The sequence below is a fragment of the Amblyomma americanum genome, chromosome 7, assembly GCF_052857255.1.
Source record: "Amblyomma americanum isolate KBUSLIRL-KWMA chromosome 7, ASM5285725v1, whole genome shotgun sequence".
NCBI lineage: Eukaryota > Metazoa > Arthropoda > Arachnida > Ixodida > Ixodidae > Amblyomma > Amblyomma americanum.
Window position 1 is genome coordinate 8,625,057 of NC_135503.1, and position 25,378 is coordinate 8,650,434.

Here is a 25,378-nt window from a genome sequence, read left to right on the forward strand (position 1 = left end):
GTCACGACAGTTTGCCTCTTAGGAACGCTAGAGACCTTTCGTTACAAAACATGTCATTCAAACCAGCTGTTGAATCGGCGCTATATGAGCAGTTTGCTTTGATTTTGTTGCCAGACGACGGCAAAGGAAGAGTCGCTGGAGGCGCGAGCAGCGCGAGAGTGCTGTGTGGCTGTGCCGTGAATCGAGGGCCCCTCGCGTTCGAGTAGGTTCTCTCTCTCTTTATCAGTTATCAGCTGAGAACTTAACGATACACTCCGAAGGGCTTGTGCTTGTGGCCACTTGTGGCACTGGCATCATCAGACGTCACTCGTACAAGCAGTACAAGTACCAGTACGTACGAGCAGATATTTATCTTGTCTCCACGTTTTGACTCTCATGAATGCCGGCGGCTCTAGTGCGTACTCCAAGAAGATATTCTCTGCACTTGGATGCACTGCCACTCACGCAGAAATGGTAAGAGTTTAGCCGCTTTAGCTGCCTTCATGCCGAAGAAAAAGAGCTCGGCGCGAGTGGTGCATGGCGCGACGGTTTACTGACAAATGTCATTGACAAAACTGGTTAATTTCATTGCAGCTGATGGCGCTCGGCTCATGGCGGAGATTGGTTCGTTTGAATTATCCATGCAAATTACCCGAAAACTGTACAAGCCGAAGTAAATAAACAAACACCGCAAGAAAGGGCATGTTTCTTTTTTTAATGTGAATGCTAAAATGCAACCGCGCTGTTGCGCCCGCAATGCAGTGACTGAGAGCTAAGTCACTTGCCTTTAAAAACGTGCAAATGGCCGCATATCACGCACACTGTATACGTGTTAATCGAGGGTACGACATTCATCTTCAGGTGAGCTTAGAAGGAGAGTTATGTGCCATCTCTTGTTAGGTTAGAAACAACACAGAATGTATGCCATCAGCATCATCAGATGAAGTGTTTGAACCTATTTTGGTAGAAATGCCACCAGTTTGATGTTTCTTAATCAGCCTCCTGGTGCATTTTTCGTTACAGTTGGTCTCGTTTGCATAGATTTGTTTTGTTCAATCTCTCCTTGGCACATTGAACCCCCTAATTTCGGAAAATCTTCCTGTGTGCAGCAACTCATCTGTATTGCCTTTGGCAACCTCTCTCCAAACAACACGAAACCTCTGACCTTTCATATGCTCAGCAGTTTATTACAAGATTACCTGATATTACGATGGATGCCTCACAGTGTCAAGAAAAAGGAGTCGACATTTTCTCTTAGAGTGCTTGGTACAGAGGAGTCCATTTAAATGAGGTTGCAGATACCTCGGCGAAGGCATCTCTTCAAGGCTCAGTCATTGCTCTCCTATTGAACTGTGCATATAGTACATCAACTATGCTATCGCAAGAAATTGCAGCCTCAGCTCTTAATTCCTCTACCAACTACCAGCACCTTCTATTCCCCTGGAGCAGTAAAGAATGGCAATCCTGCAAGGTTGAGGTTTCTTTCATGCAACTACATCGTCGCTTTGATCTTGCCTGCCAGTCTCCCTCTTGCCTTTTGTGCCCATTCTGCGCTGAACCTGGAGTTATCGGTTGCTTTTTGTTGCCCTTGCGCCGCTTCTCCTCTTTACGGAGGCACCTGCTATAAAACCTGTTTCACCAGCTTGGTCTGAGTTTGTCTAATGGGGCTTTTCTTTCCCTTTGAGCTTCTACGCTCTGACACAGAAACAAGGATGTGCAATTTGCCATTAAAAACTTTCTTCTAAAAACGAAACAGCTCCCATAGTGAAACCTTTCTGAATTCCTACTTGTACCTGCTCGTGCTTAAAACTAATCCGTAATCAAACTGTTCAGTGCTCTGCACATAAAGCCTTCATCCAATATTCAGTCGCCAATCTCACAGGAATCAGTTTGTTCTTAATTTTAATCTGCCAGTATTTTGAGCATCTGTCAGTCACCGCCTCGTGTTGGCCAATGCCCACAGTGGCTGTGCACCATTTATTCTCGGAGGACTACAACAATTTCTGAAGTAGCTGCGCCAAGCATTTCGCATATATACCTGCAACTTTTATGTTTCTTTTGACATCTAACAAAGGAGTCGATAATTCTCATTTGGGCCTGTCACTCAATTCTGGTACACTTTGGGAATGATTTGGAACTGCTTTGGGCTGCTAAAACACCAGTGCTCATGGCATTTGTCCAAAGCTCACGGCACGTCACAGAACGCCTTGGAAGTGCAACATTACAGCCCTGTCCTTGCTTTTCCACTGTCACATTTGCCCTCATTGCCCTTACTTTGGCAGTGGTCCTCTTCACAGTAGTCTCGCTCCGGCAACATAGTAGCACCTCAGTGCCTCTGATCCAATTTCTGCCGTTTTCAACAACCAAGGTTTTTCCAGAGGCTTTGCCTCTAGGGACTTGAAAATCTACTTTTGCAGAGGCAGCTTAGATTATGTGCTTCCGTGACGTTGACATGGCAGACATTGTACCGCTCATTGTCATGGCTGGCTTCACTACCCAGTGGTGCTTGCCCCAGTAGGTGCACCAGTTATCAGGCCACCATCGCAGAAGGCAACTAAATGTAAAGCTGGCTAACACTTTTAAAATTTGTATTATCTCAGTATCTATATGAACTCTCATGGCATCAGCAAGATCCTATACCGTATCAAAATAAGTCGAGTTGTTAAACTAATGCACATCATTCATTAGCAAGCCTTATTTCACCAGCACTTTCCTTTGATAGTAAATGGGAGCATTCACTGTGGGTAATACTCTGTGTTGAACTTAAGTGCAGAGATAGGCATAAATTGCATAGAAAATTTGTCTTTTTTCTGTGTTGTGCTTTAAACTTTTCAGATGAGATATAAATTGCTTTGTTCCTGAAGCACAAACTCTTTCGCACTTCCTAGAGCACTCGAGTGGCGCTGTGTGGAGGTAATAAGCGAAATTCTAAAGCAGCTGTTGGCTTTCACTTATAATACCTGTACTCAAGTGTAGGCGAAACAACACAAGAATCACACTAGCACAAGCTCCTTACCCCTTGCAAAGCAGCTGCAATAAGATTTCACTTCATTTGCTCCACAGCACACCACTTGCGTGCTCAAAACAAGTGTGGACGGGTCTGTTTATCCAGGCTCATCCGCACTGAAATTTTACAAAGCAAATCTATTTTCGCAATGATAGCATATTGTCCAATGCCACGTTTGGTGACAGTGCTTGCTTGAGACTGAACAAGCACCGCTACATGTACACGTGCCCATACCTCCCTTTTTACCAATTAATTTTTTTTACAAGCAGCAGCGGACTGGAATTCCCTTCCCCACCATGTCTCTGCTATATCCTGCCCATCAACATTTTCGACTTCTGTGAATGCCTGCACTATGTAAATCCACCCCTTATGTAACACACCATCAAGGGTCTTGAAGGTAAATAAAGTGATGTGATGTGGTGATACAGCTGAATAAGAGCGCTCCCCTAGCAGCTTGCTCTTTTCTTGGGCACATACAGCTAACGTAACGACAGCGTTTCATGCCCCTGATAAGGCTGTACTGCAGATGTTAACATATCTATTTTGACTGTGCCAGGTACTTTATTTAAGGTGTTGTATTGGTCAAAAGCCACTTCTGTGTGGAACTTCAGACCAAGTTGGCTAGCAGTTTAGGCTGAAGGAGCATTCATAAAGTCTCTTATGTAATCGAAGCCCTCAGGTTCACATGTGTCGTATTCGTGAATGGAGTGACAAGTTGTCCAATATCCATTCAACTTTTTCTGCAGCGCAACAGTGTACTTCAGCTGGTAACCGCAGCACCAGCTAATCCACCTTCAAAAACATCGGACCCTGCGGTGGACCTTGTGGCCCATTACATCAAGCCATGCAAGAATGGCGGCCTTGAATCTTGTGTCATTGTGGTTGACCTTGCCAGACGGTTTGACGTTCTTGCCCTGGCACAGCAGGTTGGCGAGCCAGATCTAGCGGACAGTCTGTCGCGTCTACAGTTGGTGCACTGCTCTTGCCCAGAAGCCCTGTTCTGTACGCTCGAGACTCTGCTGCTCAATGTTGTGCCCGTTGCACTGCTCGTTGTGTATGCAGCCCCCATGCACCGCTGGCACAGCCCTCAAGGAAGCTTGCAAATGGCACGCCTTCAAGAACTGGCCACAGCTCATGGAGCTAGGCTCTGCACTACAATGCCTACTGTGCGACTGTAGAGACAGATGCACTTGACTGGACTTTTTGCAATGTATTGAGACCTACAGCTGCCTAAGCTCTGCTAGCTATGATGGTCTGGATTGCCTTTTATAGCACTTCACACAGCAGACCTGCGAGACTGTTTCTGACATAGGGCACTGCAGCTTTGGCTGCGGTGTGGTTGTCGCACATACTCTACAGTGCCTGCAGAAGTTCATTTTAGTATTGGCCTATATGGCCTTTGTAATTGTTATTCCTGTTTATGAAGCTGTTTATGAGGCTGACTGCACTGGGTCCTCAAAACCTGGAAGAGCTTTGGTGTTCATCTTGTTAGGCAGTGTGTGGCTTTCTTCAGGAGAAATTAATGATCTGTTGTGCCGTGCCTTCTTTAACTTGTAATTTCTTACACCAGGCAAAATGGGAAAAGGCAAGAATGCACAGAAAACATAATAAATGCTGATATTTGGAATTTGTTCTGGCTGGTGAGTGCTAATTGGTATATCAAGTAGTCAAAAGACCAGAAATTTTTTCACACCACTTAAACTACAGTCAAGTGCTCACAGCTGGAATTTTTTAATTCCCAGTATAAGTCAGCCAAACCTGCTGTTGTCTTATAATTTCTCAGCTTTTACAGGCGAGAAAAATTTAGAATGGGTTTCTATTTCTGGATTATGCTTTGACCAAAGACAACAGCCCAGTCCATTTTGCTTAGTCACTTCCTGCATTTGACAGCTGGAAAAGTCTTTCAAGAAGCGAAACAGGGGGTTGGGCCATTTTAAATTGTTGCACCAAAGCAACTTGATATAAATGGTCTGCATGTGCACATGTTGTACCATGCAATTAAGCAAAACACATGAGAAACCCATGTTTTTCATGGGCTGGTTTCAACAGCTTATGTTGTTCTATGGCATTGAAAGCCTTGAAGCTGTCGGAGAGCCTATGCACCAGTTGCTGGAGAATGACTGGCAAAAAGCAACTTTTTTGACCAGGCCTGTTGATCTGTTGGTCTGCTCCAGAAAAAAATGAAGAAGCCATTTAACCCTGTGCTGCAGTGACAAGAAACTTTTTCTGATAGCAGCAGTTTTACTGCACCCTGCTAGCACCCAGTCTCCTGTGCACTTTGTCTAGACACACATGGGTCATTCTGATGGGCGCACTTATCGAAGACTGCGTTTTTATGACTATGAGGTTACAAGATCCTATGCCAACAGATGACGTTGACAATAAATGGTGCCATGGAGAAAATCCCTCAGCATCTGTTGTGGTAAAACTGTGGCAGGATTCCTTTTTCACTGCCTCTTCAAATGGTTGCAACAAAAGTTGACAAGTTGAGAGCTTCCATTGCAAGTGAAGAGCTGCAAGCAGCCAGAAATCCACCACCTGTAAGCTGCAAAATTAGTAAATACAGGGTCAGTGGGTGCAGGTGATGATGGAGGTCTTTGAATTCATCTCAACCACTTGTTTTTTTCTTGTATCTTTAAACCTTGCACATTAATTTCTGCTTTTCAATGCAGCAGTTGTGGCCATGTATTAGACCTGCAGCCTCATGCAACTGGTCAGTTTGTGCAGCGTGGCTTTCACAAATGACCTGCAGTATGCAGATATTCTTGCATTGCAGTTATTGCGTAGCCAGTAAGCACCATGGAACTAGTACAACGCAATGCCTTTTTCTCTGCTGTTATGCCAATGTCCACTGAATGCATTTTTTCTTTTTGTAGCCCCATTGCCCCAGGCTTATAAGGAAAGTTTTCTTGATGGTTGGTTGTTTTGACGAGCACAGAATAATCAGTATATTCTTTCTAACGTAAAGACATTAGGTTTCATGGAAATTTCATGCCTTAAATCCCCATATATGTAAAGAAGTGACAATAACTTCAAGATCTTCACATAAAGAAGGCACAATAATTTCATTGTTATGTTTTCCACAAAGTAATCTAACTGCAATGGCCTAGTGGTACTGATTCCACCTTGTATGCAAAAGGTATGATATTTAATCCCTGTGCTGCCAGGAACCCAGCATGTTGGCGCTCACCAAACCAAATAGGAGCTGTGGCACAGTGATTTGGTGCCACACTTGCTTCACATAAAGGAAGTGGTTTGGTTCAAAACAAGCTGTTGGGCACCAATGGCTTCAAAAGCCATTGCATGTGTCCTGCATCGCGTGATGGTGATTACATGTTCCCCTGAGTGCTGATGTCAACCAGTTTTCCACGGATGGCATGGACCAGGATCAGGAAACCATAAATGGCAGTGTAATATATAGCAGCTAGAGGAGGAGGAGGAGGCGAAATGCAAAGGCGTCCTTGTGCTGTGCGATGCATGGTAAAGATCCCCAGGTGGTCGAAATTATTCCGGAGCCCTCCACTACAGCATCACTTTCTTCTTTCACTCACCTTCCTAACTTCCTTTAGGACGGGGTTCGGGGGTCCACCGAGATATGTACATGAGACAATTACTGCGCCATTTCCTTTCCTCCCGAAAAACCGCCCGAAAGACGCGGGTTCAATGCCAGCCGCGGCGGTCGAATTTCGATAGAGGCGAAATTCTAGAGGCACGTGTACTGTGCGACGTCAGTGCCGTTAAACCCCAGGTGGTCGAAATTTCCGGAGCTCTTCACTACGGCGTCTCTCATAGCCTGAGTCGCTTTGGGACGTTAAACCCCCATAAATGAAACCAAACCTGTCCTCAAAAACCAATTTTCATCTTCATTTTTTTTTTGTAATAGCAATCATCGGCCAAGTCAAAGGAATGGTGAAATAGTTTGACAGTTAGCACTTAACATCGAGCTTTATGTTTACAAGCCTTGTCAATAGTCCTGTGTACAAGACTTGTTCGATAACATCAGACCATGCCCTCATCCCCTTTACTTCGTTAGTGACCGATGTTTTTTTTCAAGTTTTTTGACCGGACAAGTTGCCATCAAGCCGACCATGAATGGTACGTTCCCTTTGACCAGCAGGTGAATGTGGGAGTTTTCAATTGCAGTGTATGACTGCTCTTATATAGTAAAACCTCGCTTTTCAATAAAAATGTGAAGGAAACGTATTATCCAGGCCAGCGTATGATCCGAACCGCGTAATATTGAAGAATTATCTGTTGAGTGAGTACGAACTGACACTTTCACTTCATAAAATGTCGATTAGCATTTATTGGCACAAGATCTGAGCAGCTGTACAATTCAGTCCCCATCTGCGTTGTCCTTAGCACGAAATAAATCTCGCAACACATCCTATTTCGGCCGTGGATATTGCGAAAATAGCCAGGATCTCTTGCGTTGTTTGCAAATGCTTCGCCTCCTTACATAGATGTACTAAGGAGAAGCCACCGCGACGGCTGACTTGCAGCGTTTTTTTTTTTTATGCTGCGTTTTTCAAATCGGGCTCGCGCGTATCTAAGCGCACTGTTGTAGTTCTCGGATGCTTCGCCCCTAACCCTTAGGCACTCCGAAGCAGCAGCTGCGTTTCTTTTGTTGGTGTGTTGTCATAAAATGGCACATACCCACGAGGGGGATTGGCCGCAGGCGGTTACTACCAGTTTATAAAGTGCATGATGCCAAAAATTTGAGCAACTCAGCTTTTGCTGCTTCTTTTCATGTCGCATCCCCCCGCGCGCTCGTTTCTTTTTTATTTTCTTTCTGCTGCTTCTTTTTGCACCTGTTCTCTGCAGAGAAGTCACAATGGCGCGTGGAACGTATTAACGAGTTTTATTTATATAAGGCACTTCTTTTTGCTGACGTTTACAGATTTTTGTTATCAAAACAGTGTATCTGGATTGTACAGCAAGGCGTATATAATATGCGTGATACAGCTCTACTAAAAGACTATTTAGTAACCAAAATAACTAATAAACTTTCTATGTTAGTATGGTGGCTGTTTTAGGGCGCAAGGTGATATTGCGAAATTAAAGCTGTCAACATCGAAAGCGAGCCCAGTTCTTATTCTGAGTCGGCACCGCAGTATGAAATATCGAGCGTCAAAAATGCGCTCTTGAAAGCTCGTGGCCATCGTGGCGTTGGCTTGTTATATAGAGCTACTAGTCAGCATAGTGTGTTTAAAATGGCGTCTCTTCACGTGGTGTTGTCGTCGAAGTCGCAAGCTTCGCCCACATTCAGGACCGCCGCACAGAATTCCTCCACGACAAAAATGTAGTCCGTTGTAAAAACTTTGCCTAAACAATTAAGAAGCTAATTGCAAGAAAGAAATTATAAGCTGTAGGATTTTTGATACCTGGCTTGGTTAATAAAAACAATAATTAAAATGTTTATTTTGTTTACTGTTATGAGTAGCTAGCGGAGTAAACAAGTTTCTTACTATTAACTATAGAGGGAAAGCTGGCGCCCCGCCTATGGGAGTTTACATGGAGCTTCCTCGAGACCACCTGTACTACCATGGGCGCTCTAGAATGGTCTATCATTCAATATGCTGTCTATAACTGCAACAAACGAGCAGAAAAGCATGTAAATGCAACGTTTGCTCAAAATAAGCGATGGCTTGCTCTCCTATTGGCCAAGCTTGCAGACCACAGAAGCCAATATTTCGTGCTTGACAGGCGCGTTTAAAAAAATATATATATTGTTGAAAAAAAAAATGTCGCTTCAACATTTTAAAAGGTTTTTCCACAGCATTTTGGAAAACAAAAACCTTTTATTGGCGTCGTGTGCTGTTGCGTTTTTGGCTACTATGGCTTTTGCAGACTACTTTTACGCCCAAGTCGTCGCGCGGAGCACCCCGTGGATACGGAATGGGGCTTATCAGTAACGCCACTCTGTGTTCCTGAGAAAAATCTACTGTCCCGCACCAGTAGCTCATCGCCCCATGATGCTTTGCGCGCCCATAGAGGTCCAGGTTCTGGCAGCGCAGGTGCAGCGTCGCCAGCTTTCCCTCTAGTTAATAGTAAGAAACTCTACTACAGGAAGCCGCGGACTGTCGCCCGGTGTTAACTGCTGTTTATATTTTAGTTGTATCCTACTATAGATCATAACATACACAAACTGTGTCTATATTTGCTATGTTAGAAATTCGAACGACACCCTTTTTTTTCAACATGAAATGCGGGAAAGCCAACTTAACGAACCTTCAAATGAACATTTTCCATCTTTGATATTTCACTGAATCAGAAAATTTCAGAACTGGGCTCACCTTCGGTGTTGACGGCTGTTTTTAGTTAATTATTCGTCATTTAGTTGAGCTCTATCACGTGCAAAATATCCAACTGGCTGTACAATCCGCCTGCACGGAACGAACCAACGTATATATCTCTAATTTTCAAATAAAAATATAATTGCTAAATAATATATTCCAGTATGACTTATGTCAGTAAGCTAAAAAAAGTACCTCCGTGTCGCGAATAGCACTATAAACATGGAAACAGTGCAGGAGTACAATAACAGGATATGCCATTAAAATGCAAACAAAAAATATGCATTCAAGGTCACAGAAGACACACACATAGCCTGAACTGCAACTTTCCACTGCACATTGCAGTTTCTGTGCCGTTAGTCTTCCTTCTCATCCTAGTTAAGGAGATACCTTTTGTGTACCACATATTTGGGTGACACTATGATGTTATTATGAAATGTTGTTCACGTATAGAGATTACCCTGCAGAAGCATCGCACAATGGGCAACAACTGAAGTAAATGTCGTTTTATTTTCAGCAAATACCTAACTCCTTTCTGCAGGAGTTATACTTTCAACAACGCATATTTCCAGTCCGTAAACAAATCATTTCTGCAGTTGCTTAGGGCAACACTTGTAGCAAACTCTGCAGTTCTCACACGCACACTGCAAGTTGACATTCTCTGTGATATTTCAACATAGGACCAATTGCAGGCCTGTTAAAAGAATGATGAATCGTGCTAATGGCACACACATGATGTACACCATCCGCGTACAGGAAACGTTGTGTTCCATGATGCCACCATTCGACAGCATCACATAAACCTAACAAACATCATGGGTGGGGTGCACATTCTCAAACTGGCCAAGACAGATCAATAAGGAGCAACTCTGTTCACCTGTGGCTAATGAATTGAAGCACTGAGAAAAGTCAGGCACAAGGAGCACATTAGCCAATATGGACACGTAACAGAGATGATTGTCTTTCTATCTCTCTTACAACCAATGAAATCCAAGAAAAAATCCTCGAGCCCAAGCCATATCCTCACCTTGTTTACTTTACCTTAAACCAGCCACTTAGTATGCAATATGAAGTGAAACAAACTTACTATACTGAAAAAATACCATTTGTTTACATATCTTTGCACTTCCGATTACAGAAACGGCAGTTTTTCATAAAAAGTTTATTATGAAAGGGCCATCTCCAAAATTTCTGACTCATCATGCAAACAGTGCATGTCTAAAGTCAACACTGCTCAAACTATTAAGAGCAGCCATTAAAGAATTAAATTCAATACAAAAGCAAACGACAGTCAGCAGATGCTGTGAAGAAACAAGTGAGAAACAATATGTTAGGTACAGCCTTTGTCAAAGATATACAGTCCACTTTGTACCTCCCCAAGCTTTGTTGGCAAGACTCCTGCAATGTTGTTGCTGCTATGAGGCTGCAACACACTCTTCCGCACTATGGAGGTTTCAGTATGCACAAAGTGTCACAGGGATCCCAAGCATGCCTCAAAAATGTTTGAGGCCAATTGCAAAGTGGGCTGCATGTTTCCGACCAAGCCTGTATATGTGAACCTTCAGCGACAGACGCTTGACATAATTTTCTGACACATAACTCTTATCAATGATCACCGTTGAGCGTGCCATAATATGCTGTGCAATATCCTTTTGAGTAGGGATGACGGCTTGCTACAGAAATGAAGGTCAACACAAAATGCTGTCACACCCTGACATACTTTGCATGCCAGGAAAAATGAACGGTATAAATATATAACCATACAAAAGGCATGGAACCACCCCTCGGTTCCAGAAGTTACTGAAAAGTAAAAGTGCCACAACATAAGCATGTTTTACCGTCAGAATTAAGATGCTTGTACACTGAATGAGGAGGAGTGCCACAAGAGACCAAACAATGACTGGTGGTTTGGTATGGCACCAATGTGTGTCAGCCTGCAAAAGGCTCTGCCCACCCTGGTGAACTCAGCATTTACTTGCTCTAAAAAGTGGTGCCACAAATGGTTGCAATGAGCAAACCCCAAGTTCTCAATTTTTATGATTTAACCATTAGCATACATCACATAAATGGCAAAGGTTCATCACATACAATAGGTGTGGGTGCAATGGCTTAATGCAATGCACAAGTCAAAATGCTGTTGTCAATCCACCATGCACAACCAATTAGTTCGAATTCCAGCCTTAATCAGGTATGGGCAGTGGCAAGAATCGTAGCAGCAAGGATATGCATAGCCAAAATGGAGTGAAAATTAAAAGGCCGCATCTTACGGGCAAAAAGTGTACTGCCACTGCTTTGCCATCATTATGGTAGCATAGTGAACATGGCAATCTGAAACAATATGCTTCTCTCTGCAACGGCGTATGGTAGATGTGACACAGCATTTGTAAGTACACGAACACGGTACAACACCAGTGGTGTCTGCCAAGAAAGCACTTTGCCCACACAGTCGGAGTGATCCTTTGGCAAGACAACATGTCACAAATGTTGAAATGTGAGCAACAAGTAGGGCAGCCTTCAGAACAACGGCGGCGAGGAAGGTGGTACCGCGCGAGCACCGCCCCGAGTGCGGAGATCGCGGACGACACAGTTACACATGGTCATCTTGGCGACCGTTTTCACGTTGGGAAGAACGCAGCGCACAGGCCGCTGAAAGCTGGGTAGCTCCCGAAGGGGAGTCCTGCCCAAACGCGTGTGGCCTTTAGTCCACAAGGCTACCTCAGAGGGCGTCAGCCGGCGCACCTTGACGCGCAGGTCCTTGCACCTGTCCAACAAGTCCAGAGCACGCGGGCCAAGTCCGGTGCGGAGTTCACGCATACGCTTCCATCGCTCGCGCTTATTGAAACTGTATCTGTGACCTAGGTACCTATGGTGTCTAGCGGCACGGTACACGACGGGGTACAGACACGGCACACAGGGCGAGAGCAGACGACCTCGCGAGGCACAGTACTTGCCGTAGTTCGCCACGGCGGCCTGCGCTCCGGGCCACTCGCCACTGTCGGCGGGAAGCCGCTCCACCACGGCCCGCGGAGCGCACACACCGTTGGTTGGCCGTAGCTCGAGAAGCGACAGGAAGCGCTCCTTGCTCACCTCCTGCTGCTTGCAGTTGTTGGCGCCAAGAGCACATCGCCGAGGGTTGCGGAAGCGACACGGGGCGAGCAACGTTGACGTCTTGGAAGCTCTCTCCGACCATTTCTCCTTGACGATGCATACCAGCTCACTGGTCGACGATCGGTAGATATGAGTTACTCCCTGCTGCCCCTCGACAACCCGAAACATGACTCATTGATTCCTCAGGGCCTCCGGAAACCCGAACGTCCTTCCAGCAGGAGCAGATCCACCTATTGGCCAGGGGACGACCTACGCCATGGCTGTATCTTGGCCATGCCGAAGTAGTACATTTCCCGAAAACGCCGCGGTCACTGACCAGCGCCCGGGCATTTTCTTTGGATTGCCCGGCTCATGTCGTAGAAGTATTCCGTAATCCAGCGCAAACGGGTCAGCAGGGTCAGTGGACGCGACGGATGTCAGGAGCCGAGCGCCAGCCGAAAACATGAGCGACTTTCGCATAACATTTCACGCAATGCGCCGAGGGTGACGACGCACAGCCGTAAGAGCACAGTGAGGCTGCGGGTAACCGTTAGGCAGAACACGTATTCACTTCACACGGTTCCAGGCAACCAACGTTCCATTGAGCTGTCAACCAGCGAACCATAGTTACAGTTCCTAACCGTTAGGCCTATCTTTCTTCTGCCAAAAGCGCGTCTGGCTTTCCCGTCACCCTTTCATTGGCTCTTTCACCTTCGCTCGTTCCCCTCCCTCAATCCTTCGGCCGCTTTGACTGTCAGTTCCACTGGTTCCACCCACTGTTCAACCTATTTCATCCACGCCGTAAAAAAAAAATAAAAAATTAATGTCTTCTTTCAAGTTTGCGCAAGACCTCCCACTCACGCAAACTTCGCATGATTAACTCGGTATATCATAAACAAGTTTAAATAAGGGCGAATGAATTTTGAGCGGCAGCTATTGCGTAACAGTGAGCAGACCACCGAACAGTCGCCCATAAGCTGTACCAACTGTGTCAAGGCTGTATATAGTAGGTAATTGAAAGACGACAACAATTTTTATTTTGTTTTGTCGTCTATTATTTTCAACGATGTTTTTGCATGCGCGTGCAAACTGCCTGATAAGCTACGGATGGATAGGTGTATGGATGATAATGGCTTTATTCTTTGTATCGGACGGCAGCTTGCGCCATTTAGCCTATACTTCTGCCATTGTTAATTGTTTTTTTAAATTCAATTTCGCTCTTAAAATGTCTAGTCTGGCTATCTTCTTCCTCCAAATTCACCCCTCCCTTGATTTCTACCATCACTACAACTGATGACAATAATGAAAGAAGGCTGGCGCCATCTTGACGACAGTAGAAGAATCAATAAGCGCGAAACTCAAAAGCACCTCCTAAGCTGAAGCTATGTCAAGCCCCCATAGGTCTTATACATTTCCAAAAGCGACCAGCTAGCCTATCAAACATTTGACACTCTGGTAACTGATAAGCAGATTATCTCTTAAGTTGTTGTTGCCTCAAAAGCGATGGCACATTCCCACTGTAGGGGATTGGCCAGGGTTTGGTGCGGATTCAAACAGGAGAAAATTCATCGAGGTTTGTCTCAAGCGGCTGATCTGAACACAATCCTTCATGCACATCTTTATTTTTTTTTTAGTGAATGCAATTGTTGGCACCGTGAATGGCTAACACCAAACGGTTTATGCTGTTTCTTTTCTTGTTGAAGCTCGCATGTTTAATCGGGACAGCACCAAAAACCAGGAGCCTTAAAAGGCATTATGTTCGAAAAAAAGCCAGTGAAGCATATTTCCTCGCTTTCGCCAATAAAAAGAAATGCAGACTGTCACCTGCACTGACAGATGACAGTTTCTGGCCGAACCAAACACGGACAAAAATGTGCAAAATCAACAGAGGTGTAACCACGTGCAAAATTAAACACGGGTGTCTAGGGGTCGTCCACGACAATGCGAAATTGCCCACCTCTGCGATTCACTGGACGTTCAGACGGATTAGACATTTCCACCGATTAGAGCAGAAAGTCGAACGAGTTGGGCTTTTTCCACCATGTAGCCATTTCCAGATGGCCAGTGGATAGATTAAGTGGACGCGGGGCATTATTTAATACTAAACGAAATGTTCTCATCTAGGATAGGATAGGATAAACTTTACTGCTCTAGTTTCTATACGCTTCAGAGTGCAGAGGTCGTCCTCATCTTGCGATGTCTTCGCCCTCTTCAGGGAGTGGAGCCCCTATTCCACGCCCCATTGGATCTGGCAGCTTTCACAGCATGTTGTACCAGCCTTCGTTGGAGGGCTGGAAAGCGCTTCCTCCCACTGCTCCCGACACAGTTCTTTCTGATTACGGAAACTATTGTCCTTGCACTCCCACGTTGTGTGATACACCGCGGGTCTGCCTCTGCCTTTGGGGCACGTGTCCCTGTACTGCGTTGGATACATCTTATTTAATATGAAAAGATTAGTTAGGGTTTCTGTTTGGAGCCTCCTCCATTTGACCGCCTCTACCTGAGTCAGGCTGGAGTGCGGTTCCGGATATCTTTTCCTTACCCTTATGAAGTAATTGGTGATATCTGAGAGGGTGGGGTTGCGGAGGAACCCACTGACACGTATGTCTGTGGCGCACGCTCCTACCGCTGTACCAAATCGGGCGTTCTATCTTATTTGGTTTGTGCTGCATGCTGGAGCACCACCATGGTGTCCATATATTGTTGAGACTATCGCGCTAGCTGCGGAGCAGGGAAAAAAACAAAAACACGTCGGCAGTGTCACCAAACTACCGCAGTTAGCGGTTACTTCTGAGCATTTCTAATCGATACGTTAATCAGAATCAGTTTTTTCTGTGCTAGATGGTGCACAATTACCAACTTACGGAAAACACAGCGCGAAATGTGTAGGCAGCGCACGACCTGTGTTCGCTCTTGTCCGCATTCTTTCGCACTGCAACTAATCAGAAACAATGTTTTCCCAAGTAATCTGAAACACTGTCTTTCATTCTTGTGTCACGCGTTATAAAGGTCAACCGGCTGCACAAGGAACGAATTCGTTCGCCTGCAAGAGCAGGTCCGGCCCTGGCCACTCGTGCGCGGCGCGCTACTCGATGGGACCAATCTTTCCCACATGTGCTCCTTTATTTGCTCCGAAGCGTGGACCCACATGTTAGGCGGCGGTCAGACCGCTCTCAGGACGTGGCCGCGAATCCAGTCCAGGTAACTGTCCACGCGCGTGTACACGCCGAAAGTGAAGGGCCGGGCGCACGCGTGGCCCCAGCTGACGATGCCCAGCAGGACAGGCCGCTCGTCGACGAAGCCGACCAGTGGGCCCCCGCTGTCCCCCTCGCAGGCGTCCGCGCGGTAAGCCTCGCCGAATCCCGCGCAGAAGGCCGTCGGCGCCACGTTTTCCACGGCCGCCTCGCAGCGCTCGCGACTCGTGACGATGGGCAGCGAGGCCTCCTGCAGCCGGAGCGCGGGGCCGCCCCGGGGCCCCACGCGGCCCCAGCCGAAGAGCACGCCCTGCGAGAAGCGCTCCAAGTAGCCCTCGGCTGGCGGGAGGCAGGCCACGGAGAGCCGCCGCCGCCGGGGCCGCTCCAGCAGCAGCAGGGCGACGTCGTGCTCGCGCGACGGGGAGCCGCGCACGTAGTCCGGGTGCGGAAGCGCGCGCAGCACGCCGACCCGCGGCCCGTTCTGCCGCGTCGCCCCAAGCGCCAGAGCCAGGGCGGTGTCGTTGCCCTCGGGCAGGCAGTGGGCAGCCGTGAGGGCCCAGCGCTGGCCGATCAGGCTGCTGCCGCACAGAAATCGCCCCGCCACCAAGAGCTGCGCCACCCAGGGTGCGTCCCGTGCGCGGACGCCGTCCGCGACGCGGCGGCGACGGCTCGGCGCGGCCCGGTCGGCCGCAAAGCACACTCCGACCTCCTCGGCGACAAGCAGGGCCCGCTGCAGGCTGACCGTCCGGTTGCCCTCGCGCACGCACACGTAGGCGCCGGGCTCCCAGAACCGGTCGGGTGCTGGCGACGCCAACCGCCGGCCGTCGCGCAGCCAGTAGAAGCGGTCGGCCGAGCCGGGCGCCGGGTCGCAGCCCTCTGCGGAGACGCCGGGCCCCACCCGCGACCAGGGCAGCTCCGCGGGCGACGCTGCGGCCCCCAGCAGGGAGGCGAGAAGCACGGCGAGCATGACGACCGCCCGTCGCTGGTTGACCTCGATCGCAAAAGCAGCTTTGCTTCGGTCGAACACACGTTTTTAACGACGACCTCCAGCGGATGTGCGCCGCGGTGAATTTTTATGCGAGCGCGGCGCCTGCAGAGCCGAGACGCAGTGGCGATGGCCACTCTGTGAAGCGGTGATAAGGCAGAACCTGGACGCAGCGTGCGGTCCTCGTCGCGCTCCGGCGAGCGCGCTCCTGTTCTGCCACAGGCGTTTGGTAGAGAGCGTAAACTGTTTATCTCTCTTCCTTTGCAAGATGCAGTACTTCTCAGCCCAGTCGGAATGCTTGAGAGTGACTGCGGTCCCATATGGGCTAAATGAAGCTTATCTGCATTTTCAAGAGGCAGCTTTTTGCACTGCCCCTTTGACAGGATGACCTTTGAACATGCTTTCTGTTATCTTTTACCAATCCATGGCTATCAATAAGCACTAACCACAAATGCAATGCTTTGCAGTTGGTCATATTAATGATTACCAGTGCCCTTATAAATTAGGCAAACTACACATACTGCAAAGACCATGACACAGAATTACTCTACTTCAGAAGCAAAGAGAACATACATAAACTGAACCAGGAGTTAATGAAAAGATACAAATGTAATGGACTTGGCTTTTTTGGCAAAGAATCGATGCAGTGACTAAGGTGATTAAAAAGAAAAGCACAATGTTCACGAATATGCCAGTCAATCATCATCTTCATCGTCAGACTGCTGCCGACGGTTGCCAGCATTAAGGCGAAGGACAGCTCCAGGACTAGGGTATGGACGCATCTGGTAGAGTGGCCCACTTGCAGTCGTGTCGGCACCTGTCTTGGCTTCATTGCTCTTCTCCAGGCCTGTGGACCACTTGCCACTGAATGCGCATGCACAAAAGGTGCACTTTTAGTTACACTGAGTTATCCAGGCCAACACCAAAATAGTGTGTGAGCTGATTTTGTTATTTTCCTGCACAAACCAAGCAGAAAAAGAGACTTTCTTGCATGCAGGAAAAAATTACTACAAACACCTCTTGGATAAGTTTCTGATATGTCCATGATAGGTCAATTTCAGCTCACAGGAGCGTCTAGCCGTACACTTTGCCCATGTCCACCCCTTCCCAAGCGTGTTTGTTGGTCACGTAGTTCTCATGTTTTGCCATCCACTTGGAGTGAGGCAGTCACAATGATATGCATACAGCATGTCTCCCAGAGGGCACATACTTGCAAGCTTATCTAGACCACTTTACCCCAGAGGGCACATTCTCAACAAACTACCTCATCTGACATTTCTGTGCCCGTCTCCTTTGTTTCATATCTCCCTTAAGTAATGACCTGTGGAGCTTTAAAATACGAGTATAAATAACTGGAGCTGAATCCATGGCGACCCGGCTGCATAAAGGAGAAATGGGGAAGAACTGATGGTTGATCTCATACCGAGGAACATCAGAGTATGCAGCCGGATCCATGGGGTCCAGGTCGTTGCTCCGCATACGGTCTCCTGGAAACATAAAGATGACACATATATATGTGCACATCCAAACCAGCCACAAAATTACTTCAGGCACTTCCTCCAGCAAATACAGATAAAGCGTCTCTAAAAATGGCAGGGTTTTATTGCTGTTAAACTGAGCAGACGAGTGAAAGTATGACTATATTAAACTCAGGTTAAGCTCTGATCGAGGTTAAGCTGGTCTGATCTGTTTGTGCCGCAGATGGAAGCTGATGAAGACAATGATGTGCCATGAACAGCGCAAGAGTGCGTCGCAGTTTAACACGAAGCGTATCAGTTGCGGTGATAGCACAGCGCTCTCGTGCAATGGCCAGCGAAGCTGATCTCTTCGCGCTGTCGTGGGTTTGAATCCCAGTCGTGGCAATATTCAACGAATTAATTAATTCATTCATTCATTCAAGGTCAAGGCTTCAGCGATGGCTCGTATTTTGCAGCTTTGGATGTCAAGTACAGCCTTTTAACAATGCTTCCACCACTCACCACGACGATCCGAGTTGCCATGGGATGATCCTTTAGAGCTTGCAGATTCGCGAGAGCGCCGGGGTGGGAGGGGAACGTCGTCATCATCTAGCATATCTTCTTCCGAGCCCTATTAGAAAGGCAGAGTGCAGTATGCCTGATATGAAAGGAGCCACGCAACCACAGCCAAAAACATCTGCCCTCTTGGAGAGCACACTATACCAGAGGAACTACACTGAAATTTCAACAGTCGCATGTTGAAATATGTTGAAACTGATGTATGTTGCAAATGTTCAATTATACTTCATTTGTCTGCTTCCACAAGCTCATAACTGTTAAAATGCCCAAAAGGCTTTGTCAAACTTTTCCATTTATCATATGCAAAACCTTAAACAAGTTGTTCAATAACTTTTATAACTATTTCACAAACAGCAGGCTGCCAAGTTTAGGCTAGCCCACATTGTGACCCTACATCAGCTTGCTTTCAGTGGCTGCAAGCATTCTGCCTTACTCTACTCACTTCCTAGGACCCCAAATTTTACAGATCATGAGCAAGCTTCTCAAGGTTAAGGTCAGCAAGGTCTCTCACAACAATCTTTAAACAGCCTGGTCCTGCGGTGTTACCCCTTCTCCACACGTCTTGCACCAGTCCATTCCCTTTCAATTTGAGCTCGAATATCACTAACTGACACTTATTCCCTCATTTAAGCTCATCTCTATCTGCCGTTTAATGTAAGCCCTATCATTTCCCTTCCAAAAGCACACTAGGCAAATTTTTTGCATTTTCATCTGCCTTGAAACCTTGGCCCTATTAGGTGAATATTGGTAGGATACATCAATTGAGAGCCATAATCATAATCTGTTCATAATCTGAGAGTGCCTTATTCCAACTCATCTTATCCCAATCCATCCTTTCAACATATTCTGATTCTTGCAGCAACTTTCTTCTGATGGTCCAGATCCGCAGTCACTACTTGGCCGAGACAGGTGTAACCCACCACAACTTCGAATAACTCTATCTATTGCAGACTATTACCTCTTTGTTGAACTGTTTAACATTACAACATTATTTTACGTTTAGGAACTTTCTGAAAGGATGTAAGGACACAACGGTTACTTACAGCACTGTCCAATTCTTGACCATCATCAGCGTCAGATATAAGCTCTGTAAAAAGCCAAAGAAAAACAACACAAAATCCAGCATCTGTGCAAGCAGAAGCTGCCAGCTTCTACAAGAAAAAAGCATACCTCGGAGCTTCTCAGCAGGCAGTGAAATCTTTGCCCTGGGGTGCCGGGGTGGCATCCATGAGACATCCTCACTGCCTTGCCTCCAGTAGTAGTGCCTTCCACTGCACATGTGTCCAACAGTCACACTGAAGTTTTAAACACTGAGATCAGCCTATGCTTGCATCCATGTGCTATCTGGCAGTGTACCAGTGATGATGGTGAGTAACTAGTGCCACCTCATCGCAGCTAACACCAGCATGCCTAGAGCCCCTATCCCTTGTTGCAAATGATTGACACATCTTATTAAATAATAATATTTAGGAATTACAGCTCCTATACCTGACGCTCATGAGGCACAGATCAGCATCATTTTTTTTGAAAAGGTTTTCCTCAGCTCACGCACGTATTCTGGCGAGGTCAGAGTTCTTGTGCACCATTCATCAAGCTTATCTTTCTCCTCCTGATACGCTCTTACCCCCCCTCATTCCGTTAGAAATTACATTGTATGCCAAAAAATTAAAAAAACTGTGTGTAACTCAGCCTGACAATGCACAATTAATTTACTAATTGAACCAAAACAAAAGGCCCTCAGACAGCAATGCAAAGCTAGACATCATGTAAACTTGTCCTAATGTTTAGTGTAATGCTTGGAGGGTGAAAAACTGCTAGAGTAGTGGATAACAGAGTGAGGCAGATATTATATGCTGTCAGTGTCTAGTGTGTACATCTAGTTTTTGTCGCATTTTCACTGAATTCTTCTTTTTTGAGACAATTAATTCATGACAAGGTAAAAGGTAGATATGGTGAAAAATGATTAATCTAGAGATGCATAAGACTGCAGAGAAGTTATCCAGCGCATAGCAGAGCAGCAACGAAGTTTACAAATATTCCCAGGTTCATAACAGTTATAGGCTGGCCGGTACGTACGTCCCAGGATCGTAGAGTTCACTCCAGCCCTCTGGCAGGGGATATTTGCGCAGCATGTGCAAACGCTTGCGCTGTGTGTTTGGTGACTCCTTCAGCTTGCCAGCACCCCAGTGCTGGCGGCAGAACGGGCCACACTCATGGTACAGGTTCCACTTGTTCGGACACCCAGGAACAGGTCCACCCTCTTGCACCTCGCCACCACCCGCTGGCCGGCTGACGTCATCATAGTCTTCAGCAATGACCTCTTCCTCAGGCTGGTCAGCTATGTAGACAGCCAAACCAAAAATTTTTCATGGTACCATGATAAGTGGGCAAGAAGGTGTTGACAAGCTAATTGTCTACAATTAGCCACGTTGCCATATATGCCACAGGAAAACACTAGATGCTACGCAACCAAGAGAAACACACACATGACAATGTGCTCAGTAGTGTGTGCGTGCCTAAAGAGCATTATTCACAATATAGTGAGACATCAACAGTCGCAGACTTTATGTTGGTAGCAAGATCTGTCAAGTGCCATAAAAAACATGCCAAGAGACAGATGTTTATAGGACGTGTCCCAATCATAGTCAATTTAGGCAAGTTACAGGATATAAGATTTTAGTGAAATGTGGGGCCAAGAAAATATTTTTACAAGAGTAAAAATCACGCCATAACTGAAAATATATTAGAGAAGAGATGTCTGTTTACGAAGCGCCGCGGAGGGCTTCTTCAGATCGTTACAGCTCTACTTCAACTTTAGTTTTTAGAACCTAAAGCAAACACCGAAGTACTGTATTGAATGTGATGAGAAAAAAAAAAACTAGGTGCCGGTGTCACTTTCAATAATTGGACACTTTTCTCTCGGCAGAAGAAGTAAGGCTGGGCCTTTGGCTTTCTAGTGCACTTGCCATTAAAAACAACGGCATTGCAGTGAAACTGGAAAAATTAACTAGGCGACAAGAGACCATGAAAAATTAAGATGATCTTGTTCACTGCATCGCGGAACACGCAGCACATCACGCAAACCTATTTCCACGCCAGCTCGCCTCAAATCATGTTTGCTGTCGCACTGTCATGCTACTCAGTTTTCATGACATCTGACACAAAAAACCGATTTTGTTTGTTGTGAAATTCGGAGCATTTGGATGCTCCGCTCAACATCTGAAAAGCAAGTCGAGACGCGCTGGTCACTCACTTGTTGACGGTTCAGCATCGGCGACTTTCACAATTCCCCGCTTTTTCAACCTGGCTAGAAGAGCTGGTGGAAGAGGCATTGTGCACAACCTCTATCGAGAGACAGATACCAGAAAGTAGGGGCGCAGGAACAAGCACCCTGCAGGTTGCACCCACCGGTACACCGATCGCGCGGCATGTAACTAGAAAGTACCGCCACTGCTGCTAAGGTCAGAGATGCACAGGTCATAAGTCCGCAAAGCGACACAGCACAGCTATAAACTTCGCCACTCTCGGCCCTAGTGCAAGCAAATATTAACAATATTTATGCTAGATTATTTGTGTAAATAAATCGGTTTAATTAACCCCCAAACACAAACAACCGATTAGCGGTGAGATTTAGTGAAGCCAAAAGCAGCCTACAGTAGCCAAACCAAGTCAAGCGTATTTGAGCTCGAGTTCAGCTGCGGAAGATTTACGGGCCCGGTGTTGGCCTGGCATCTCCATCAGTGAGACGTCAAAAAGAGTGTTAGCCTTCCACAAAAACCAAACCGAGTGTCCAGCTGGATTGCGCGTGTCGTAGATATGCGGTGGCTCTGACTTGCATTCCTGTGCACAGCCTGCTTCCTTCCGATCCTGTGCACACTTGCTCGCCAGTCGTGCGAAGTTTCGATGGGAGGTGTGGCTCTGGTTCTCCGGAGCGTACTGCTTGCCGACTCTTAACGCTGGATAATTCGCTGAGAACGGCTGTCGAAGCGAAGGCCCTCTTCTAGACGTCGTAGAAGTTCGGCAACGCCCGCTAGCTGTTGCCCTTGATGTAGCCCGTCCAGCGGAAAAAGCAGAGGCCAAGCCGCCTAGGCTTGAATCAACTGCTTATTCACTTGTGCAGCGCACGGGCAAACACATCGAAAATGTGCGACATGATCGGCACGTCGAGCCTACTGCACATCGGAGACATTGTTTCCCTCTACGCCGAGGGCACCGTCTCCGGTTTCCTGTGCACGCTAGGGTGAGTTTTTGTGCCTCATATGTGGTTCCGCAATAAATAAGAGTGGCTCGATTTACTAGCAAAACTCTGTTCTTTTTACTCGCAGTCTGGTCGATGACCGTTGCGTCGTGCAACCGGAGGCTGGGGATCTCGCCAACCCGCCAAAAAAGTTTCGAGGTTAGACGGGAAGCTAATAGATTTGTTGATTAAACGAAAATAAACTGTAATCTCTCGCGCAGTTATTTAGTGGTGTTGAAAGCAACATTTTTCGGTCCTTTCAGATTGCCTCTTCAAGATGTGTCCTATGAACCGGTATTCGGCCCAGAAGCAGTTCTGGAAGGCAGCCAAGCAGAGTGCTTCCAGCGCAACAGATGCCGTGCTGCTGAAAAAACTGCATGTGAGCTGTGCTTTCTCATCTGATAGGTTCCAAATATTGGCGTGGAGAATAATAAGCCGCAGAAGTTTAGGAGCGCGATTTAAGGGAGTAGAATCGTCATTTTCTTTGCATGTTTTCGTAGTCGCTTTTCGACATGTTACAAGTTGTGCCTTTTTTCTTTTCTTTTTGTGTGATTTTTATGTATTTTTCTTTACTTTCTTACACGTAGATTTAATAATTTGTGTGTTCTCTCTTGATCAGAGAGTGATGAAAGCGTACCTTTATTATAAGCCATGCTGTCCCCCATTTGCCATGCTTCATGGCATCACCTGTAGATGAACCATTTTGCTCGCAACATGATTAATTAACTGGGTGAGTGTAAGGATAACGTGATATTTCACTTGAGTGCCGCCATGGTGGCTCAGTGGTTACGGCGCTCGGCTGCTGACCCGAAAGACGCGGGTTCGATCCCAGCCACGGTGGTCGAATTTCGATGGAGGCGAAATTTTAGAGGCCCATGTACTGTGCGGTGCCAGTGCACCTTAAAGAACCCCAGGTGGTCGAAATTTCCGGAGCTTTTCACTACGGCGTCCCTCATAGCCTGAGTTGCTTTGGGACGTTAACTCCCGTATACCAAACCATCATTTGTATTATTATGCTGCAGAGTTGCATGATGAGTGCAGGTATAACATGAGTGCAGGTATAACATGAGTGCTGCTGTCAATAATACTGTGATGAAGAAAGCTACCATAGAACTAGAAATTAGAGAGTAGGTGACTATAACACACAGGTGTCACGGAGCACTGGTATTTTTTGCTACCTTGGTGGGTGAAGAAGGAGAAAGCATACATAGCGTTTGAATGAGACGGATGGAAGGTGTGAAATACTCTTCTCGTTTGTAGATCTCAGAAGTTCAAGGGGCATCAGATTATTTTGACTATGTTGTATGTTCATTCAGAAAAAAAAAATTGAAAATTGGTTGTTGGGGAAAGGAATTGGCACAGTATCTGTCTCGCATCTCAATGGGCCATAAGGTAAGGGATAAAGGAGGGAGTGAAAGGAAGAAAGAGGTGCTGTAGTGGAGGGCTCCGGAATAATTCCGACCACCTGGGGATCTTTACCGTGCACTCACAGCACTGACATCGCACAGCACACGGGCGCCTTTTGCATTTTGCCTCCATCGAAACGCTGTCGCTGCGATCGGGTTCGAACCCGGGTACTCAAGATCACTAGCCGAGCGCCCTAACCACTGAGCCACCACGGCGGGTCACATTCAGAAACGCAATAAGTTTTAGGTGAAATAATCTAATTCAGCCAGACTTATTTGTTCTCTAAAAACTGTGAGCATTGCATGTGCCTGCCTGCACATTAGTGCTCTGACAGTTATTTTAAACTGTGGTAACTGTTTGTGTGATGGGTGTGACCGCAGCATGCTGCCGAGCTGGAGAAGAAGCAGAATGAGAGTGAAAAGCGCAAGCTGGTCGGAGAGGTGGTGCAGTACGGTGGGGTGGTGCAGCTGCTGCATGTTAAGAGCAACAAGTACCTCACCGTCAACAAGCGGCTTCCCGCACTGCTTGAAAAGAATGCCATGCGCGTCTCGCTTGATGCGAACGGCAACGAGGGCTCCTGGTTCTATGTTGTCCCCTTCTACAAGCTGCGTTCAACTGGTGACAGTGTAAGTGGTTTCAGTAGCTTGCCACACTGTGGTTTGCTGCAGAAGATAAGCAGGAAGGCTTGGGATATGCAAGTGGGCTATGACTAAATTGGATGAGGCATTGCTCCGAAAAATAAAAGTAAAGATACCATTGAGATAAGTAAAAAAATAATTTTCGATTGTTTTCTTGGCATCAGTGGGGTCAAGGAAGGGGGAATAACTGCTACCAATGCCTGTCCATCCACCCTTGATCCATCCTTGCTGGCTAGGAGCCATCCAGTTATGCTCACATTAAGATAATTAACTCATTGTGTGTCCTGTTTTCTGTGTCAACATCAATGTTTAATGGTGTTGATTCAATTTTGGAGGGCAACGATGCTGTTACTTCTCTCTTTTTTTCTTACTACATTGATGCTGACATCTACATGTAGACAACTACAAACTGTACTACTGTGAACTGTGTAGCCACTGCTGCTGTGCTAAGTTCACACCTGTAGTTACTGGATATACGCTGACTGGGGGAGACAAATGCAATCAGAGCAGAC

General features: G+C 46.6%; 5 protein-coding genes across 7 annotated transcripts in view; 2 read left to right on the top strand and 3 right to left on the bottom strand.

Annotated features, from left to right (window-relative positions):
- The first annotated feature begins 319 nt into the window (after positions 1-319).
- LOC144098384 (uncharacterized) lies at positions 320-4,676 on the top strand. The gene is made up of 2 exons (XM_077630980.1): positions 320-453; positions 3,733-4,676. Exons 1-2 carry the CDS (start codon positions 376-378, stop codon positions 4,162-4,164), a joined length of 510 nt encoding a protein of 169 aa, XP_077487106.1. The 5' UTR covers positions 320-375; the 3' UTR covers positions 4,165-4,676.
- Positions 4,677-9,773: 5,097 nt separating this feature from the next.
- Positions 9,774-13,362, bottom strand: LOC144098389 (uncharacterized). The gene has a single exon (XM_077630989.1). The coding sequence runs from the start codon at positions 12,556-12,558 to the stop codon at positions 11,797-11,799; it is 762 nt and encodes a 253-aa protein (XP_077487115.1). The 5' UTR covers positions 12,559-13,362; the 3' UTR covers positions 9,774-11,796.
- Positions 13,363-15,531: 2,169 nt separating this feature from the next.
- LOC144098387 (coagulation factor IX-like) lies at positions 15,532-16,530 on the bottom strand. Its single transcript, XM_077630987.1, has one exon. It carries the CDS (start codon positions 16,528-16,530, stop codon positions 15,532-15,534), a length of 999 nt encoding a protein of 332 aa, XP_077487113.1.
- A 713-nt stretch (positions 16,531-17,243) lies between these two features.
- On the bottom strand, positions 17,244-22,028 carry PQBP1 (poly-glutamine tract binding protein 1). Its single transcript, XM_077630988.1, has 7 exons — positions 21,838-22,028; positions 20,661-20,922; positions 19,755-19,855; positions 19,628-19,671; positions 18,528-18,636; positions 17,972-18,035; positions 17,244-17,412 (listed from the first exon to the last, which is right to left on the bottom strand). Exons 1-7 carry the CDS (start codon positions 21,914-21,916, stop codon positions 17,244-17,246), a joined length of 828 nt encoding a protein of 275 aa, XP_077487114.1. The 5' UTR covers positions 21,917-22,028.
- Positions 22,029-22,250: 222 nt separating this feature from the next.
- The window catches only part of Itpr (Inositol 1,4,5,-trisphosphate receptor), a 92,443-nt gene continuing 89,315 nt past the window's right edge, over positions 22,251-25,378 (top strand). For 2 of the 3 annotated variants that reach the window (XM_077630983.1, XM_077630984.1), the window contains exons 1-4: positions 22,251-22,824; positions 22,910-22,980; positions 23,085-23,200; positions 24,609-24,854. In XM_077630983.1, coding sequence (XP_077487109.1) covers positions 22,727-22,824; positions 22,910-22,980; positions 23,085-23,200; positions 24,609-24,854 — 531 coding nt within the window. In that variant the 5' untranslated portion in view covers positions 22,251-22,726. The remainder of the gene's footprint in view (positions 22,825-22,909; positions 22,981-23,084; positions 23,201-24,608; positions 24,855-25,378) is intronic. The other variant, XM_077630982.1, reaches the window with a different exon arrangement.